The sequence below is a fragment of the Nannobrachium achirus genome (genome assembly GCF_963921795.1).
Source record: "Nannobrachium achirus genome assembly, chromosome: 17".
Taxonomy (NCBI): domain Eukaryota; kingdom Metazoa; phylum Chordata; class Actinopteri; order Myctophiformes; family Myctophidae; genus Nannobrachium; species Nannobrachium achirus.
The window spans coordinates 53,733,988-53,755,969 of NC_137824.1; the positions used below are offsets into that span (position 1 = coordinate 53,733,988).

General features: G+C 41.0%; 1 protein-coding gene across 1 annotated transcript in view; it reads right to left on the bottom strand.

Annotated features, from left to right (window-relative positions):
• The window catches only part of glra1 (glycine receptor, alpha 1), a gene marked incomplete at both ends in the record, with an annotated part of 165,967 nt that overhangs the window by 41,674 nt on the left and 102,311 nt on the right, over nucleotides 1-21,982 (bottom strand). Inside the window, 2 exon segments of the mRNA XM_080745536.1 lie at nucleotides 866-1,012; nucleotides 18,776-18,990. Coding sequence (XP_080601662.1) covers nucleotides 866-1,012; nucleotides 18,776-18,990 — 362 coding nt within the window.

Genomic DNA, 21,982 nt, shown 5'->3' on the forward strand with positions numbered 1-21,982 from the left:
CATCCCCAAATGCCCTCTCAAAAGCAGACCTCCTTCAAAAACAGGGGTCCTTTTATGTCTTTACAATATTGTCACTGTCGGGCAGAAACCTCGTATTTTCCAAGTTTCAAACTTGTAAATGTTTTCGCAAAGTAAAGCCCTGCTTCATCACACAAGGCCGTCGCACAAAAGTAGTGAAAACAGCAGATCTACAAGCACACAACGCCTCGCACCGCGAGGCGTTGTGTGCTTGTAGATTCTCACTAGTCATTTTTAAAATGATAAATACAAAACAAACGGTTTTGGACATACAAGGATTCCACCCGACAACGAAGATATGGGACAATATGGATTTTTTTTTTCATGTTTTTGTTGATAGTAAAGTCTGGTTGAAACTTGAAAGAAGTCACATGGTTGAAAGTACTGTGGTCTCCGATATTCCGTCTCTTCTAGTCAGAGCGTGGGCAGCCACTACATGTATCTCAAGGTTTGAGGCATCAAGAGGTGAAGATGGTGCGAAGGTAAAAATGATGCGTGTAGGTCGTGAACGGGTACTTCCACGCAACAAAGTATAAATCAGGCTTTGAAAGTAAACACACTGAAGAATCCAGCAGATGTTAAAACAGAACAAGACCGCAACATTTTCCAAGTTGTGTGAAAACAAAAGGCGTGTACTAGAGCAGTGTTTCTCAAGCTTTCAAATTTCAAGGTCTCCCTTTGACTCTGACAGTGTACAAATGGAACCAAATGAACCCGACAGGGTTCATTTGGTTCCCTTTGTACACTGTCAGAGTTACAGACCTGTATGGGTCAATTTAGACCCCCATAAAGGAACCCACAGAGTCCCTGGAATCCACTTTGAGGACCACTGTACTAGAGTATTTACCTTCATGTGTCGTCGTCTCCTTCTGAAGCGAAGCAGCTCCTTGTGTTGGCGGGCGATAAAGTTCACAGCGGCGTACTCCAGCAGGGCAGAGAATACAAACAGCAGACACACAGCCATCCAGATGTCAATGGCCTTCACATAAGACACCTGCATGGGGGGTAAGAGGAGGCACGGGGTTGTTTAATAAAAATGAATCGAGAGGGCTTTATTGTGTAATGCAGGGAAAATGAATCGAGAGGGCTTTATTGTGTAACGCAGGGGTCTTCAACGTTTTCAGGCCAAGGACCCCTTAGTTGAGCGAGAGATGAGCCAGGGACCCCCACAACCTTTTCATAAATTCCATATTGTTTCATCGTTTGACAGCACGATCATCAGTGTATTTTGGATTCATGTCAATTTGTGTTTTCGGATATTTAACCACACTTGAACCGTCAATACTTAATAAACTTGACCTTTCACTCTGTACTTAGTCTGCTCTTTTCCTCTCTACACCAAAACTCTTGTCAAAAATGGCCGATCTACAAGCTCAAGACGCCTCGCGCTGCGAGGCGTCGTGAGCTTGTAGATCTGCTATTTATGGCTAATGTTCTCAGAATATGTATGCTAGGGTTCAAGTGGTTAATATAAAAAACGAGAAAAAAGGTTTCTATCACACAAAGATTTGAAGAACCACCTGTGGTAACTCGGAGGACCCCCTAGGGGTCCCGGACCCCCTGTTGAAAACCCCTGGTGTAATTTGTTTGGCTAAGATGAACACAACAATACAATATACCAACAAGAAATAATAAGCAGTAAGACGCCCTAAGGGCGAGGCGCTGAAACAACAGAGACAGACACAATATGTCCATATATGGGCATTCCTAGATAATATCACGACATCAGTGATCTCCATATATGGGCATGAAAGGGACAAGAACGGAGTTCAAGTGTGACTCGCGCCACGGTTGGTTATTTAAGTTGGACAAAATGTGGCCATATTTTCCCAAATATGGAGATGACTGGTCTGACATGTCTGACGTCATAGACCACGTGAGAAAATAGCAGATCTACAAGGGCGTGCCCTTGAAGATCTGCTATTTTCAGCACCGAGAGCAACCGAACATAAAATTACTTTCTTCTCCCTCCCCACATTTTAGTCTAGTTTTTATTTTGTTGACGAAATTGTCAATATATATTTAGTCTTAGTTTTAGTCATCACGGCTTAGTTTTTATTTCGTTTTTGTCAGCGAAGCATTTATCGTCATAGTTTTAGTCGACAAAATCAACACCATCCGTTCCATATGTCAATGAATTTGCGAGGGGGAATACGGTGGGTTTTGGAGACATTCTGGCTGTAACTAAAGCAGTGAAAGTGATTACAAAGGACTGGACCAGGATCACAGTCGTGCTGCCATCCAAATATGGGTCTTTCAGCATCACAAGCAGAAATGTGCCAATGAGGCCAAGTCTGAAGTTCACACGAGGACTTTTTTTGTTTGTTGTGTTCTGGCGTTAGATATCAGCGGTTCCCAAACAGTCGCATATTATTATCACAATATATCGTCGTTGTCGGGTGGAAACCTTGCATGTCCAAAACCGTTTGTTTTGTACTTATTAGGGCATTCACCGAATATTCGAATATTCGAATATCAAAACACTATTCGATTACTGTAATCACTATTCGAAAATTCGCCGAAATTAATTTTAATATTATTATTATTATTTTTTTTTTGTTTTTTTAGCCGTGACAATATTTCTACAGCAGACATGCAGCTTTGAGCTCTGGTGTTAGTATTTCTCCTAATCCATTCATGTTGGATTGTTGTCAAATCCAACCACACTGTAGTGGCTAGCCTATGTGATTGATGTGCCGACTGCCGACATACACGGCTGGCCCGTCACTATAGATGACACAGTCACTCAGTGTAGGAGGGGAGGGGCGCTCTAGAACAAGCAAGCTCAATGCTCGTTGCTGACAAAAGTGTGTAATACTTTAGGCTACTTTACTTTATTGCTGCGGAGTTTCGTTCCTCTTGCCAAGTATATCCAGTTTAGAGGACACCCTTCTCTTTACAGTAGCTCTTTCGGACCGCGCTTCACTGCAACCGCGTTGATGTCATGCATGCTTCATATTCAAATGTATCTCCTCTTTAAACCATAAAGGTACAAGCGTCCGGCGTTTTATTTATGATAACGGGTTGAGTTTCGCGACACGGATTGGAGTGGAATTGATGATCTTGTAAAGCTTGTGTTACATACTGTATACTTCTATACTATAGCATGCAATCATAACCCATCATAAGGCTGTTGTACTGGTCAGGTCGAGACTCGAGTCACACCAGCCTTCATTAACATTGGAATGAATCTCGGTACAAATTAATGGCCTACTAAGTAGCGTGTTAACGACATGCGTGTGAAGTCATTAACATAGCGTGCATCCCATCAAACAATCACTATAATGCCTGAATCCCGAGGCTAAACAATTCACAATACAACACTGCTTGTAACGAACAAAGGATGGACAGTAGGCTATAAATGTGGTTGTTGTTGAACATAGATAGGATAGGCTTGTACAGTTATTTTCGGAGTTTTCCTAGTAAAATGAACTCGTTTTTCATCGCAAGTTTCATCAGCATGTTTATGCTATGTTCAGTCGTAAGACAGTGCAGCGTGTCAAAAATAGCAGACCTACAAGCTCACAACGCGTCTATCCGCGACGCATTGTGCATTGTAGGTCTGTTCTCTCTCTGCTGCCTGAGGTCTGCATCCACCAGTGAAAACCTCTCACAGCCAATCGATGGCTGTTATTTCACGAACCACGCATTTTGTCCCGCCTACAAAGGTTAACCCGTAAATTGCTGGTTGTTTTTAAGGCTCGCAAAGGAGCGTTTTAATGATTTATTAGATTACAAAAATATGATATTTCACCCGTCGAATTCCGAATATTCGAATACTTTGAGGTCGAATAATTCGAATTCTAAAAATCACTATTCGTGAATGCCCTAGTACTTATCATATTAAAAATGATTTAAACTACTGAAAACAGCCGATCTACAGTGCGAGGCGTTGTGTGCTTGCAGATCGGCTGTTTTCACTGCTTTGAAGGGCTTTACATTGCGAAAAAAATGTACAAATTTGAAACTTGGAGATACGAAGTTTCTGCCCGACAATGACGATATACAACTATACAAATGTTAAGAATATGTGTTCATTTACTACAGCATATCAGCAGTGTGTGGGCATCCATTTCCCAACACAAAAGCAAATCTAATTATTTTCCACAGATTTTCAAAAAGAGCCATCTACAGTTAAAGCTATTTCCGCTGTTTGTGTTATATAGGCTATTTTGCATGGATAGGAATCGGGTTAGGAATGTCATGGAGGCCATGAAGGCCATGGCCGCCGTTGCCCCTCAGTTTGGCCTTGTGCATGCCCCTCAAACAAATGGCATGATCTGAGGCCACAGTGGCCTTAATGCCCCAGCTGACTACACCACTTTCTCCTCTGTCTCTCTCTTGTCAATATTTAGACAGTAGACACCAGTTTCTCTTTATTGCCATGTAGACACTAGTTTCTCTTTATTGCCATGTAGACACCAGTGTCTTTTGATGAGATTCTGAAATCGTAACTCTCCCGAGTCCCCATCTTTAAACCAATGACTATAATCCAGTGACTTTGATTGGTGCAGGGCTGAGCATGGATTCATCAGATTGTAAATACCATCATTTATCTATTTCACTGATATGGTTATCATCCCAAACTCTTAAATTCTACAAATTAAATGTGTTTTATTTGATGGCCTTCCTGTCCTGGCATGTGGCCTTTGTGCCCTAAAAAAATGGACAACACCAAAGGCCAAGTGGCCTTGTCACTAAAATGACGTGTGTTCTCATAAGACTATATGGCTTTGAAGAGAAGCTAGATTTAGCAGTTGCCAGAGCAACAATGGGTAAGCAAGCTAACCTTTTTGTCATATTCTATCCGATAGACTGCTAAAAGGTTTGGGAACCACTGGTCTATCGGCCCCTGACTGTTACGCTAGCCTCGTGAGCCAGCCTCTGGAGAAACACTCATGGAATCCATTACTATTAAATATAAATAGGTCAGCCGTGTTGAATGTAGGGCTGTCACGATTATGACATTTTACATGACAACGAATCTTCTTAATTTTTCTTAACGATTTAATTGTGTTTTTGTCATTCACAATTACATTCCTGTTTGGCTTTTAGGCTTTGAAGTGGCACATGGTAGATGTGACACATAAGCTAAATATACAAAGAAATTACTGACATATTTGACAACTTTATACTTAAAAAAGAACATTGATAGTGGAAATAGCCGATCTACAAGCTCGATGCGACGCGTTGTGAGCTTGTAGATCGGCTATTTTCACTATTCTTTACTTAAAAAGAAATATATGAACATTTTTCAACATGGAAACGATTATGACGATTATGAAAAATAATCGCGATTATGTCAAATAATTGTGATTAGACGGTTATGTAATAATTGTGACAGCCGGGGGCAGACCTCCATTCAGAAACAACCCCACTTAGAAACATCCCCATTCAGAAATACCCCCACTGAGAGGGTTAAGGTTAGGTTTAGGTGACACCTCCATTTAGAATAATGGAAGTCAATCTTCTGAATGGCAATGTTTCTGAATGGAGATGTGTAATCGTGACAGCTAGGGGTGTAACGATACATTTTAATAGCGATTCGATACATATCATGATACATGGTTGACGATACGATACATGGACAATATTGGTTCATTCATGGTGATACGATACAATTCGATTCAATGATTTAAAATCGATATAGTAACTATTTAGCAAAGAAATTAAATCTGTGTGAAAGGTGTGGATAGTGCAGGTTTTTAAGGGAAACATGTATTATTATGGATTTAAATAAGTAAACACAGTGATTATCTGCCAAATACATGGACATTGTATATGGACAAACCTGCATCTTGACATGAACCCAGAGATTACACACATTTATTGATAGACCAGTGTAGCTATATGCGATTTGATTTTAGCTGTTTTCATTTCGATATATTTCGATTTTTTTAGTTCAAAACGATATTTCTATACAGTTACTATATCGTTACACCCCTAGTGACAGCCCTAGTTGAATATCAAGGTGAAGGAGAGGACATCAAGTCACTCGGAGGTTGACACGTTTACGTAAGAGGACTGTGGTGGGATGCTGGAGAGGACAGCCCAGATAATATAACACTTAGAAATGAAGTGTGGCCGCTTCCCTGGCATCTTTCCGTCGCGTGCTGCCATTACTCATTTGCCGTGTCGTATCAACCACGACTCTTGAGAGGTCTGGGCGCACAATTACCCCGCTACAGTTTTTAAAGAAGGAGAATATCCCTGTTCCCCTTGTGGAGAATCAAGCCCAACAATGCAGACATTCAAATCCAATTAAACCAGTTAGACCGGGTAATTTTTTATGCTTTTAGCTATTAAAAAATAGCAGATATACAAGCTCACAGCGTGGCACCGAGTGCCACGCTGCAAGCTTGTAGATCTGCTATTTTTGAAAATTCTTGTGCAATAATTCTTTGAACATTTTGACCCGATTCCATAAGTGTCTTCTGAATCCTTCTAAGGTTTTTTGAAAAAGATATGTTTCTATGTCGGCGGTGCTCAAACCTTTTCATGTGAAGGACCCCCAAAATGATATATATTTGGCCATGGACCCCCATCTCAAAATATTGTATCAGGGACCCCCCCAGAAGCAAATATTTGAGTTACATATGTTCCCTTTAAAAATATAGATATATTCAAAGATTTGCACAAATCTTCATGATTTTTCAAAAATAGCAGATCTACAAGCTCGCAGCGCGGCACTCGGTGCCGCGCTGTGAGCTTGTATATCTGCTATTTTTCAATAGCTAAAGCATTCAATAATTCTAGGCCTAAATGGCTTAAACCACGACCCGCTATCAGCCCAAGATACAAAGTAGACCTAATCGCGGCATGGCCTCTTTTTCAGTTCACATGCTTTGTCACGCTGAGTTCTGCCCCTACTGGGAAAGGAAAAACACTTATCCTCCATTTTAGCCCTAGGATCTCCCGCTGAGAGCCACGAACGCCTGAACAGTGAACTTGTTCATCATTGCACTTTCCGGGCTAACCAGGCAGACGGAGAGGGAAGATATAATACATCTGACAGTATATCGTCGTTGTCGGGCAAAAACCTTGTATCTCCAAGTTTCAAATGTGTACGCTCTTTCTCAAAGTAAAGCCCTGTTTCATCATACAAGGCCGTCGCACAAATGTAGTGAAAACAGCCGATCTACAAGCACACAACGCCTCGCGGTGGGAGGCGTTTTGTGCTTGTAGATCGGCTGTTTTCACTAGTTTAGTTCATTTTTAAAATGATAAATCCACCCGACAACGACAATATACATAAATATGTGAATATGTATGTAAGACAGTTTGTTCTCAGCCAGTGATCCGGGGACCACCAGTGGTCCTTGAGGGGGTTCCAGATGGTCCCCAGCTAAATATAGTTGGTAGCCAAATGGATTTGGTTTAATTTTATAATGGTCCTTGAAATGAAAAGGGTTGAAAACCACCGATGTAAGATATACAGTACATGCTTATCTACATCAGGGGTTTTCAAAGTGGGTGACCGGGGCACCCTGGGGTGTCGCAACGGCAGTCCAGGGGTGCCGCAAGATAATTTGATAATATTTGGAGATAATTTGATAATATTTGGAAATTATTTGGACACTTAAACAAATATTTAGTATCATTTTAAACTTGAAGTACAACGTTATTTCCGGTCAGTTCTAACCAGAATGGCTGTTATCGCAACGTTTTCCTCACAACATAATCGCTAAAATATGCTATAAATATAAGATTCTGGGAGTGAAAATTATATATATAATGTTTAATGTAGGGGTGCCCTGAGCCAAAAAAGTTTGGGAACCCCTGATCTACATACATAGACATTGTGTGTCTAATGTCTATATCATGAGTCTTCAACAGGGGGTCCGGGACCACTAGGGGGTCCTCAGAGTTACTACAGGGGGTCCTCCAAATATTTGTGTGATAGAAACTTTTTTTTTTTCATCCTTTTTCATATTAACGACTTGAACCCTAACGTCCATATTCTGACAACTTTAGCCAAAAATAGCAGATCTACAAGCTCACAACGCCTATTTTTTGGCAAAGAGCTTTGGTGTAGAGGGAAAAAGAACACACTAAGTACAGAGTGAAAGGTCAAGTTTATTAAGTATTGACGGTTCAAGTGGTTAACTATCTGAAAACACAAATTGACATGAATCCAAAATACACTGATGATTGTGCTGTCAAACGATGAAACTATGGAATCTGGGGTCCTTGGCCTGAAAATGTTGAAGACCCCTGGTCTATATGTTGGGTAGGTGGGGAGGGCAGAGGGAGAGGAAACTACATTGCCCAGGAGGAGCCCATATGTCTCAGAAGAGGGAGAGACAAAGAGAGGAGGAGAGATACACACCATATGTGTAGCTAGTATATTGAGCGGATCCCATAATGCAATGTAAGGATATTTTTTGGGGGGGGGAAGTGAGATAGAAACAGGCAGGCAGCCAGAGAGGCAGACGTGGAGGCCATGGATCAAACTACTGCAAAGCCAAGGTTGTCTGCGGGCTGGGAACAAAAAGCAGGGCGATACAGTAGTACTGAGCTGAGCTGAGCTTGGCTAGCTTAAAGCATCAACACCCCCAACGTCCGCTCCCCTGTCTGGGCATCAGAAGAGAAGACGAGTGTTTGTGACAGTGACTGACCAGAGCGCGCTGACCGGAGGACAACAGCTTAGGTGGCATTTTCTGAAGGCATGGTTCAAAGAACATTGGTCACATAACGCGTAATGAGAACGCAGCGGCGGCGCTATCCCGAGTGTTAATTTAACCGAGATTGTAATCGCGCGAGCAGGGGCGTCACAAGGGGGGGGGGGGGGTGCTGAGTTACTAGGGCCCAAGGTGGAGGGGCCTTCATTATTTTATACTTTAGCTATTGAAAAATATCAGATATACAAGCTCACAGCGAGCTTGTAGATCTGCCGGGAAAATGTGTGCAAATCTTTGATGTATTACTAGGGCCCAAGGTGGAGGGAACCTTAATTATTTCATACTTTAGCTATTGAAAAATAGCAGATATACAAGCTCACAGCGAGCTTGTAGATCTGCCGGGAAAATGTGTGCAAATCTTTGATGTATTTTTTTAAGCGAACATTTGTAACTCAAATTTGTCCCTGGAACTAAATATTTTGAGATGGGGGTCTGTGGCCAAATACATATCATTTTGGGGGTCCTTCACATGAAAATATTTGAGCACCACTGACACAGAAACATAGGTTTTTCAAAAAACCTTAGTAGGATTTGAAATATTCAGACTCTACAAGCTTAAGTGCACATGCAATGAGTGCCGCGCTGTGAGCTTGTAGATCTGCTATTTTTGTCAGTGGTGCTCAAACTTGTGAAGGACCTGCAAAATGATATGTATTTGGCCACGGACCCCCATCTCAAAATATTTAGTTCCAGGGACCCCCCCAGAAGCCAAATTTGAGTTACAAATGTTCGCTTAAAAAATACATATATTCAAAGACTTGCACACATTTTCACAACATTTCAAAAATAGCAGATCTACAAGCTCGCAGCGCGGCACTCGGGGGCCACGCTGTGAGCTTGTATATCTGCTATTTTTCAATAGCTAAAGTATAAAATAATTAAGGCCCCTCCACCTTCATGGGCCCTAGTAACTTAGTCCCACTTACCCCCCTTGTGACGCCCCTGTTCGCGCGAGGGTTCCATTTCTACATTCCCAGAGTCAAATTGATACCCGTGACGTGGCAGTGTGCTCCCAGTGATTCCAGGCCATTTGAATGACTGATTGTCCCACTGATTGGCTGGTCGACTGACTTTCTGACTGGCCCCCGGCTGACTGATTACTCGATAGACAGGGAAATGGGAGGAGAGAAGGCCATCTCATTTTGGCGAAACGGTTTGCCCACCCAATCTATACGACATAAATACATGTCATCCATTCTAATAGTCACAGCAAGACATCAGACGTCAATCCCGCATAATTGAATAACGTTGGATAGATTTTCGTGGGTATGCATATTTGTGACCAGTACTGTGTGTGTGTTTGTGTGTGTACAATATGTACAACTGCGTGTGTGTGTGTGTGTGTGTGTGTGTGTGTGTGTGTGTGTGTGTGTGTGTGTGTGTGTGTGTGTGTGTGTGTGTGTGTGTGTGTGTGTGTGTGTGTGTGTGTGTGTGTGTGTGTGTGTGTGTGTGTAGCTGTCACAATTATTACATAATCGTCTAAACGCAATTATTTTTCATAATCGTCACAATTGTTTCCATGTTGAAAATTTTTCATATATATATACCGTTATATATTTTAGTAAAAAATTGTGGAAATAGCAGATCTACAAGCTTGTAGATCGGCTATTTCCACTATCAATGTTCTTTTTTAAGTATAAAGTTGTCAAATATGTCAGTAATTTCTTTGTAGATTTAGGTTATGTGTCATATCTACCATGTGCAACATCAGAGCCTAAAAGCCAAACAGAAATGTAATTGCCAACGACAAAAACACAATTAAATTGTTAATCGCAATTATTTGAGTGACAATGAATCGTCATGTAAAATGACATAATCGTGACAGCCCTGTGTGTGTGTGTGTGTGTGTGTGTGTGTGTGTGTGTGTGTGTGTGTGTGTGTGTGTGTGTGTGTGTGTGTGTGTGTGTGTGTGTGTGTGTGTGTGTGTGTGTGTGTGTGTGTGTGTGTGTGTGTGTGTGTGTGTGTGTGTGTGTGTGTGGCAGAGACGGCACTGTCACAGCAGTATGTCTGTGTGCGTGGGACAATATGTACGTCAATGAGTGTCTTTAAGTGTGAGCAGTGTGTGTATCTTGTGTGTGTGTGTGTGTGTGTGGGGGGGGGGGAGCAGAGGCAGCAAGCAGCAGTATGCCCACCTAAGCTCAGCTCAGCTCCAAGTGTGATCATTATTATGACAGCCGAACTGCATAGAAATCACGCTTCACTTGTTCAATTTCCACAGCACATGAATCACCTAATGTCAACACAAACAGAGCTCTGTGTGTGTGTGTGCGCGCGTGTGTGCGTGTGTGTGTGTGTGCGTGTGTGTGTGCGTGCGTGCGTGTGTGCGTGCGTGCGTGCGTGCGTGTGCGTGTGTGTGGCAGGGATTAAAGCTTCCCTGGACATAATTATACAATCCTCCTGGCTCACGCGAACCCCTACCGTTTTAAATCCCTCACAGCAAAAGGTTCCACCCCTTAGGATTTTTTTTTATTTTTTTTTACATTTTCCGTTTTGCTGTCACCTTACAGTGCCTCGTTCCAAGTTAACTCCCCCCTCCCTCTCCTTTTGCACTCATCCCTCTCTCTCTCTTTCTCTCTAGGGGTGTCGCACCAAATTCTGGGCCCTGGGTACTAGGGTTCACTCACATTTTGTGCTTTAACCATTGAAAAATAGCAGATATACAAGCTCGCAGCGCGGCACCGAGTGCCGCGCTGCGAGCTTGTGGATCTGCTATTTTTGAAAAAAAAACTGAAATTGTGTCTTTGAATATTTCAAAATCCTTCTAAGGTTTTTTTTTTGACAAAACCTACCGGTATGTTTCTATGTCAGTGGTGCTCAAACCTTTTCATGTGAAGGACCCCCAAAATGATATGTATTTGGCCACGGACGCCCATCTCAAAATATTTAGTTCCAGGGACCCCCCAGAAGCAAAATTTTAGTTACAAATGTTCGCTTAAAAAATACATATATTCAAAGATTTGCGCACATTTTCACGACTTTTCAAAAATAGCAGATCTACAAGCTCGCAGCACGGCACTCAGTGCCTCGCTGCATGTGAGCTTGTTTATCTGCTATTTTTCAATAGCTAAAGTATAAAATAATGAAGGCCCCTCCACCTTGGGCCCTAGTAACTCAGTCCCACTGCCCCCCACCACCTTGTAACACCCCTGCTCTCTCTCTCTCTCTCTCTCTCTCTCGTTCTCTCTCTCTCTCTCTCTCTCTCTCTCTCGTTCTCTCTCTCTCTCTCTCTCTCTCTCTCTCTCTCTCTCTCTCTCTTCTCGTCTCTCTCTCTCTCTCTCTCTCTCTCTCTCTCTCTCTCTCTCTCTAAGGACACAGATCATGCCCTGTCTGACATACTGTGGAATCACAGTTATGTAATGACAGAAGTTTTCTGCTTCACAGCTAAATAAAACACACTGTGTGTGTGTGTGTGTGTGTGTGTGTGTGTGTGTGTGTGTGTGTGTGTGTGTGTGTGTGTGTGTGTGTGTGTGTGTGTGTGTGTGTGTGTGTGTGTGTGTGTGTGCGCGTGTGCGCGCGCGCATCCCTTATCCTCCACATGGCTCCTGTGCATTGCTTTAACCACTTAAAGGGATAGCTCACCTAAAATATGAATATTACATTTGTACGGTTATATCGATATAGAACTATGCAGCCCTAGCTTCAGCCCTAGCTTCTTTTAATCTGAAGGTCAGCGGTTTGATGACCGGACCCTCCTGTATTATGTTGCAAGACCAGTGTTGTAAAGTAACTAAGTACATTTACTCATGTACTGTACATAAAGGGCCAGTTCACCTCTGGGACAACCAGATCTCATTTTATTGTTGTTTGGGACACGATCAACACAATCCTGAGTTATTTTTTGTGTTCAATCTGTGTTTTGAGATGTCCCAAACAACAATAAAATAAGATCTGGTTGTCCCAGAGGTGAACTGGCCCTTTAAATACAATTTTGAGGTACTGTTACTTCACTGGAGTACTTCCAATTTCCAGTACCTTTACTTCTACTCCACTAAAAGGCAAATATTGTACTACTACTCCAGGGGCGTCATTTGGGCCTCCAGTAAGTCTCTAGCCCATTCCTGTCAAGAGTTATGATTTTTTAAAGAATTAAACAACTGCTCACTGGAGTCTAGGTTTCACACACAGAGACCAGGTGGTGACAATTAAATTGATTGATTGGAATGTTAAGTGATCAGCTCTCTCTCTCTCTTGTCTCTCTCCCTGGTTAGTCTGGCTATGCATATACCTGTACATACCTGCAATATCCGAACTGTACTCTCAACTATTACACATATTAGGCTTGAAAATTAATGATGTTAAGAAAATAACGTATTTTTTCAAAATTTTGAAAAATAATAATTAAAAAGGCGTTTAAAATGTAAACATATAAATGTTAAGTATTATTAGGCTATTCACTGATATTCCCTTATCAAATGGTTTATTCTTATTGGCACTTCTTAAACAAATATCTCTCGTACCAAATGGCTTGCTGCAACTGTGATACCAATAATGAAAGGGCAAATGTCAAACTAAGCCTATGGGAGTATTGTTTCTAATAATAAAAAAATAATATAAAAACTGTACGTTTGCTTCACTGCATGCCAAATAGTAACTATACAGGTATCTGTATCTCCTTGTTAGACTGTTGTGTGGGGAATAAACACCCGAAACTGAAATAAAAAACACCCAAAACCGGATAAAACCCGACATTTTTCACATGCGTGGACAAACTCCATTCCTTGCAACACCCTAGATATTGGTCAAATTACGCCACTACTCCACTACAATTATTTGAAATTTGAGTTACTAGTTACTTTGTAGATTTTGATTATTATTACAAAGCATACATTTCGGCCATTTGTTGAACTCGTAACCGTCTGGAACCGTAACTCTCTACTCTCTGGCTTCCCGGCATGTGCACTTAAGCCTCTCCAATTGAACCAAAATGCCACAACACGATTGGTCTTCAACCAGCCAAAATTCTCACACGTCTGATGGATATGGATTATGATACATAAATGTATGATCCATGTATGAGGCTCATATGACCATGAAGTTATATTCTGTGAACTACTGTTTGACTTACAGGTCATTGCGACTGTGGTCACCCTGGTTACGAGATCATGTATGGGTTATACTGTAGGTTTTAGCTAGTGGAAAGTCGCTAGTGAAGAACCTATTAGTTGGGGTAATCCGATGATAAACCGTGAGAGCATTCCTTGGGCTAAAAACGGCCCCACCAAAACTATGGTTTAATGATGAGTCATCACTTTTCACAGTTGTTTGGAGTCCGTTTTTAGCCCAAGGAATGTTTTTCATGCAAAACAAATGCTTGCAATGGATTCAGAATAACTAAAAAAATCACACCCGTGTGAACTGAGCGGTGGTCGTGGAGGCTGCGCAACAGCAAAACAAATATATATATATTGTGTGTGTGTGTGTGTGTGTGTGTGTGTGTGTGTGGGTGGGTGGGTGTCTGGCCTGGCCTGGCCTGAACAACAGCGCCCCTCCCTTAACATGTGTGGTCACAAAAGGTACTACATACAGGCTACATACACCATACAGACACGCATACAGACAGACAGACAGACAGACAGACAGACAGACCCACACACACGGCCACGTATAGAAGCGTTGTGACCACCGCTCAAAAACACTACTTTGACCCCTCACATGCAACTTAAAGCAGATTTTTGGGGGGTATTTTTTTTCTTTATAGTTTGATTGATTGAAGACTTTATTAGAAGTTTGCATAGGAAAAGGTACAGTTTCATGACGGTACAGTTCACTGGTACAAGGTCTACTAAAAGGAGATCCATGAAAAGACTAAGCTTATTTCCACAGGATAGTGTATAGTATAGTATAGTATAGTATAGTATAGTGTATAGTAAGTGAATGAGACACAAACTTTCAGCGGCTGTCAAACATTTTGCTCACATTTTTGCGAGGGGCATGGGAGCTCAATTTGTTATTTAACCTTCATAGTTGACAAAACCACTGAGAAACGGACCTCCGCTCTCCAACGGTCACGGAAGTATCGGATTCGCCCCAACTATATTGTCTCTGTCTTGTTGTTATGATCTGTGAACCAATCAAACACTTCCACGGTTATACTGTATTCTTTTATATATTTGATGTCTGACCTCCATCTTGGGAGAGAGAGAAAGCTGCCACTAGGGATGGTACGCTCACTGTTATGTCTGACCTGTCTGCCTCTCTTCACATACAACAATCTATTGGCGTGTATCAAAACAACATCCCGGTTCCAACAATGGAACAAGGACGGAGCGCTTGTTTTCGGTGGAGATGACGGAGGCGCGCCGGCCTTATATTATTTATTATAATCACTAATTCACTATGAAGTGTCTTTAATTATAATTAAAGTAAAAATAGTCAAATAACAAGGACAAATTTTTCTGCCCACAACCTTACCAAACCAAAATACCTAAACTACTGTAAATGTAGGTCTATTATAACTATGATAATGGTTATTACCAATTATTAAGTAGAATACTTGACCTTATAAATATATAATGTTTATAATGTGTTATGATTATTTCGCATGTAGGCCTATTATATTACCTATAACCTATACACGAGTGAGCTCTCCGCACCTCCGCGCGGTCCAGGCGAACACAACGGAGTGCTCCCTACCTCCGGTTCCACTGCTGGAAGCGGGATGTTGTTTTGATACACGCAATCTATTGATATAGTCCTTTGGCTGTCTCTGAGTCGGAGTCTTATTTGGTTATGGATTTATTCATCCATATTTTATTTATCAATGTCTCTCCCCCCTTCTTCACTCCCTTCACTGGCTCCCGGTTGCTGCCCGCACAGAGTACAAAACACTCATTCTTGCGTGCCTTCAAAGCATACCTCCAAAGCCTGATCGAACCCTACAACCCCACCTGTTCACTCAGATCAGCTAACACAGGGATGCTGACAGAACCCTTGCTAAAAATGTTCCACTCGTCCTAGACTCTTCGCCTTCCTGGCCCCCAAACTGTGGAATAAACTCCCTGTTGCATTTGGAACGACAGACTCTCTCCATAGCTTCCGCCGTGGTCTGAAGACTCACCTCTTCAGACTCCACCTTAGCCCATAACACTTACCGGAACACTTGCCTACCGTCAATGACTATACTATATCATTTAGATAGCATGTACTTTTTGTTTTATAACCTTTTTTTTACTGAATAGTTGCTTGGTCTACCGACTTTTATTCTTAGATTACTATTTCTATGCATTTGATGTATTGATTGATGTTGATGTAATGATGCATCACCTTGTATTGATGTTGATGTATTGGGCAGATGTGACTTATGGGGGCTGGTGTAAATAGTAAAAAGAAATTGATGGCGTACTGTGTCTAAAAAGACATTTTTAGCCACTTACGCATGTCCCCCAACCACTGAAATCAAAATACTAAAATCGCTAAAACAATAGAAAGCAGTAAATGAAAACATTTTAACGCTCATCTTTTCTTTCCCCTAGTTACAATCTAAAATATGAACCCTTCTTGTAAAAAAAACAAAGTTGTCCTTTAAGTGAACCTTTTCCATCACCGTGCAGCCATCAACTGGGTGTTAGCTGAATGTCCCCTGCCGAGATTAATAAGGGTCTATCTACCTTTTATTTAGGAAGAGACGGCAAAATAATACTGTTTCTCACTGATAGGTCTGTTTGTGCGGGAGGTAGGGAACAAAACCTGTGTAACAAAAAGGAGGAGGAAGGTGAATACTATTAAAAAAGCCTTTACTGTGACACGGCTATACAATGGCCATAATAAAGCCGTGTCACAATAAAGACCTTTTAAGTGTATTCGCATTTGTCCTCGTGATACCTTTCGAGCGCCTGGGACTTACTTGCTCTTTCTGCAGTTTGGTGGTTTTCCCCGTTGTCCCCAGAGCTACCCCTGATCTTTGATCTACCGTTGTACTCATTGAGCACCAGGCTGAATCCGGCTATGCACTATCGCTGTTAAACTCGCTACGAAGAAATACTACCGTTTTACCCCCCCAGTGCACCCATGTGCAGGGGCGTCGCAAGGGGGTGGGGGGAAGGGGGACTGAGTTACTAGGGCCCAAGGTGAAAGGGACCTTCATTATTTTATACTTAGCTATTGAAAAATAGCAGATATACAAGCTCACAGCGCGGCACCGAGTGCCGCGCTGCGAGCTCGTAGATCTGCTATTTGTGAAAAGTTGTGAGAATATGTGCAAATCTTTGAAAATATGTATTTTTTAAACCAACATTTGTAACTCAAATTTTGCTTCTGGGGGGTCCCTTGAACTAAATATTTTGAGATGGGGGTCCATAGCCAAATACATATAATTTTGGGGGTCCTTCACATGAAAAGGTTTAAGGACCACTGACATAGAAACATAGGTTTTTAAAAAAAAAAACCTTAGAAGGATTTGAAATATCCAAAAATAGGATATAGCATAATTGTGAAATGGGACATTCTGTACTTTCTAGGCTACTTTCTACATTTTGATACCAATATTTTATTCAAGTAAATGTGATTCAAAAAGTTTGGAAATCTTTTTCCGTGATGGTTAAGTCTGTCTGTGGGTTTTATAAATATTTAACAAATGAAAATTAATAACAAAAGATTGTGACTATATTAACTAACTTTGTTTGATTAGTTTGTTTGTCTTTATTAGAATAATAGTGCTTATTTTCTCCTGCATGAGTTCTCAGGAAAGATAAATCTCAAATTTGTTCTCAACAAACTTTTTTTCATTGTTGTTTCATTACATTTAATATACAAAAAATATTCAATCTTCTTAATAGAAGATTCTCTTGTAAATAGCCTTAAAGGCCCTTTTCCACCGGCAGCGATAACGATGATGATAGCCATAAAATATCACAGCGATAATTATGCCTTCACATTGATGTCCGATAAAGTTATCAAACATCAATGTGAAGAGGCGCCAATTAACAGCCGCTCGCGCAGAGCGCATCGCGAGCTGTTTGTCAGAGACCCAGTTCCATATCACTGTGATCTTAACCACATCGTTGTTGATCCTAACGATGTAGTTGTCGGCTATCGTTGTCTTTATCGGTGTTGGGTGGATGCTGCAGATCCACTTCAATTGAAAACCCACTTTTTTAAATCGTTATCGTCATCGTTATCGCTGCCGGTGGAAAAGAGCCTTTAGTCTTAATTGTTTGGTTTTGCAAATCTGGCATAGTGAAAGTAATTGAGTTGTCTGTTGATTATTTCTTTCACCTTTTAGAAGAATAAGAATAGGATAGGACTGTGTTTATTTCATGGATATACATTTCTGGATAGAACTGAATTGAATAACAAAATCTAATTAAATCCTTCCATAAATAAATAAATAAATGGAATTGAATCATTCAAATAAACAAACACAATAAACAAAAGAGATTTAATGAAATCAAACTACTCAAGATATGAATTATTTGATATTCATATCCCTAGGATTTCATTTTAAGAAGAGATTTAATACGTTTTGGGAAATTTCTCCACACATGACTGGGTCTCTCTAATGACTGTGCACTGTTCTGCCCAAGGAGAAAAATGCTGATGAAAATAATGAAACATCAGAAAAACAAAACAAAAGATAAACACCAAAATGTGCTTTTTGCCAATTATGATGATGATGATGATGAGTGTGGCTCTAGCCTAGTGTTGATTTCATCGACTAAAACTATGACAAAAAATATCCAGGGACTACCTTTTTTCACTGATGAAAACTAAATAAAAAATAAGCTATGATGACTAAAACTAATACAGTACATTTCGTCAAATGATATTTTTTCGTCAACAAATAAAAACGAGACTAAAATGTGGATAAGAGATCCAGTAGAACTAAAAGACAAGTCATTTTAGGTTTGGTTGCGCTTGGGTGTTGCACTTTGAAAATAGCAGATCTACAGTTTTAGATCAGGGAACATTTCAGTCGACCAAATCAACCGTAGATTTAGCCGACTAAAATCTTGTGATATTTAGTCGACTAAAACTAGACTAAAAAGTTAAACATTTCAGGTGACTAAAATATGACTAAAACAGAATTTTATTCAAAAGACTATGACTGAATCAAACATCCACACTGGCTCTGTTCTCACCTTGGGCAGAGAGGCTCTGGAGCCGGAGCTCTGGGTGGTCATGGTGAGCACGGTGGTGATGCCCAGGCCCACGCGGGCCGGCGCTGCGTCCATGTTGATCCAGAAGGACACCCAGGAGAGGATGACGATGAGCAGGGAGGGGATGTACATCTGGATCAGGTAGTAGCCCATCTGACGCTCCAGGTGGAAACGGGCCTCGATGCAGGTGAACTTGCCTGGGTGGCAGGGAGAGAGAGAGATAGATATAGATACCTATATTATCCCAAGGGGGAAATTCAGTCACCCAGAGGCGGCACAGCATTTGTAGCCGATCCCGAGTATACTCGCGAAATATACTCGAGTATTTATAGTGTCGATCCCGAGAATACGCGCGATATTTACTGTATATACAGTAAAGCTGGCAAGGGCTAAGTACCGTCCGTTGGAAAGTGCTGGCACGGGTGGACTCGCCGATTCATCATCATTGCGCATCCACGTGCACACAATAGTGATCCCTTAACATGGAAACCAACGGTCTTTCTCATCTTTGATGTCCACTTTCTCCAAAAAACACTTTTGATGCCAAGGATGGCATTGGATTCTCGCTAAAATAGTACAAGCTGAAAGGCATCGATCCGCCATTACTATTTACGCTTTGGACGACAACACTTCCAGGTAAATCTCAAAATGTCGTCAAGTAGGAATTGTGAGCGCGATCTACTTCCGGCCTTCAAAATAAGAGACTGGCCGCGGACGGAGCAGGCGAACGGCAGCTTGGACTTTTAACCCTTTCATGTCTGGAGCACTAAATGGGTTAAGGTTACAAGTTACAGGACAGTAAGAAAAAGAAAAAGGACTGTTCCGAGCGACAAAAACAAACAAGAAAGAAGAATCAACAATACAGGAGAATCCACCATACAGAGCAACTATGTAAAAAAATATATGTATAAAGTGTCGAGAACTGTTGAAAAAGACACAACACAACAAAAAATAGTAGTACTTAAAGTTTCTATAATGGATTGCAATTTTAAATCACTTTTCTAAGCATATTGCAAACTCAAAGAACATACAATGGCCCTTTCATTACAACATTAGGAACTACTTATCAACGCAGTGCCAAAAAATATAGACATACAGTATATATACATAAGTGAACGAGAGCGGAGTGACAACAATGACAACCAAATGGTAGTCTGTGGCTCAAATGCAGAATAAATAATGGTCCTTGATGTGAAGGTTGAAAACCACTGCTTTAGAGCAGTGTTTCCCCGAACCTTTTAACTCAAAGCTCAAAAAATAAAGCAATGCCTTGATATGTAAAAAAAGAAAATGCCCTCTGTAATTTGTACCTTTGAATACAGTTTTTTTTTTAAAAGCAAGCTCTCCAGTACTTTAACCGAAAGTACAAATTTGACAGAGCATCGTTCACTTGTGGTTGAGTAATATTTGACCAGGAGTATCAATACTTTGACTCAAGCGCTGGTTTTGAGTACTTTGTCCACCACTGGAAAAAGAGAAATGATTAGGGCTGTCACAATTATTACATAATCGCCTAATCGCAATTATTTGACATAATCAAGATTATTTTTCATAATAGTCATAATCGTTTCCATGTTGAAAAATGTTCATATATTTATTTTTTTAAGTAAAAAATATTGGAAATAACAGATCTACAAGCTCACAATGTGTCGCATCGCGGTGCGTTGTGAGCTTGTAGATCGGCTATTTCCACTATCAATGTTCTTTTTTAAGTATAAAGTTGTCAAATATGTCAGTAATGTCTTTGTATATTTAGGTTATGTGTCATAATCTACCATGAGCATCTTCAAAGCCTAAAAGCCAAACAGAAATGTAATTGTCAATGACAAAAACACAATTAAATCGTTAATCGCGATTATTTGAGTGACAATTAATCGACATGTGAAATGTCATAATCGTGACAGCCCCAGACATGTTTGGAACATGCATGGCTTTGTCCTCATTCGATGACGCGGCTGTGCCTCGTTGCAGGTCAAATAAATTACCTGAAGAGAAGATTGAGGGAACATAAAGAGCAAGGAAAGGAAAGGAAATAAGAACTCAGGGACTTTATGTTAAGATTTACAACAGTCTGACACATTAGTATAGCCAGGCATATGCCTTATTTCCAGACCGACACAGGCTCATTTGACTCCGAAAGTGTCAAAATGGACCTCTAAGGTTCATAATATTGCCTTTAAATCGTATCACCCAGGCCTCAATACACGTGGATTTACTCATTCTGAGCCGTTTGGCTGAACTGAGGCAGTTTAAAGGGAGGAGGAGGGGGGAAAAAAGGGGAAATTAAATGATTGAGATCAAGGTTTGGTGCGGCTGATAAAAAGAAATAACTCAAAGGAAAGTAACTCAAAGTCACTAACCCAACGTATTTAAATATATTTGAGTAGCTACTGTAAGGTAGAGATTAGGTTTAAGAGCTGAACTCCCTTTTCTTACAGGTTAGGAAAAGGCAAAGGAAGAGGGGAGGAATGAGGGAGTGAGGGAATATAGAAATTATGTTCAGATTATGCAGCGATAAAGAGATGGGAGTATGGGAGTATGGGGGAGGGGGGAGGGGGAAATACCTCTGATCAAATTTGAGTTCATCAGCCCAGGGAGGCAAAGAGACGTAAACAGAGTTGAAATTGCTTTCCACAGAGAGAAAGGCTAAGAAGAGAAAAGACGAGATGGTTGCAGCTGGCTTTGATACCAGAGGCATTCATCCCTAGGAGCAGGGGTGTCGCACTGAATTCTGGGCCCTGGGTACAAGGATTCACTCACAATTTGTGCTTTAACTATTGAAAAATAGCAGATATACAAGCTCACAGCGTGGCACAGAGTGCCGCGCTGCGAGCTTGTAGATCTGCTATCTTTGAATATTTCAAATCCTTAATGGTGCTCAAACTTTTTCACGTGAAGGACCCCCAAAATGATATGTATTTGGCCACGGACGTCCATCTCAAAATATTTAGTTCCGGGGACCCCCCCAGAAGCAAAATTTGAGTTACAAATGTTCGCTTAAAAAATACATATATTCAAAGATTTGCACACATTTTCACGACTTTTCAAAAATAGCAGATCTACAAACTCGCACTCGGTGCCGCGCTGTGAGCTTGTATGTGCAATTTTTTAATAGCTAAAGTATAAAATAATTAAGGCCCCTCCACCTTGGGCCCTAGTAACTCAGTCCCACTTTTACCCCCCTTGTGA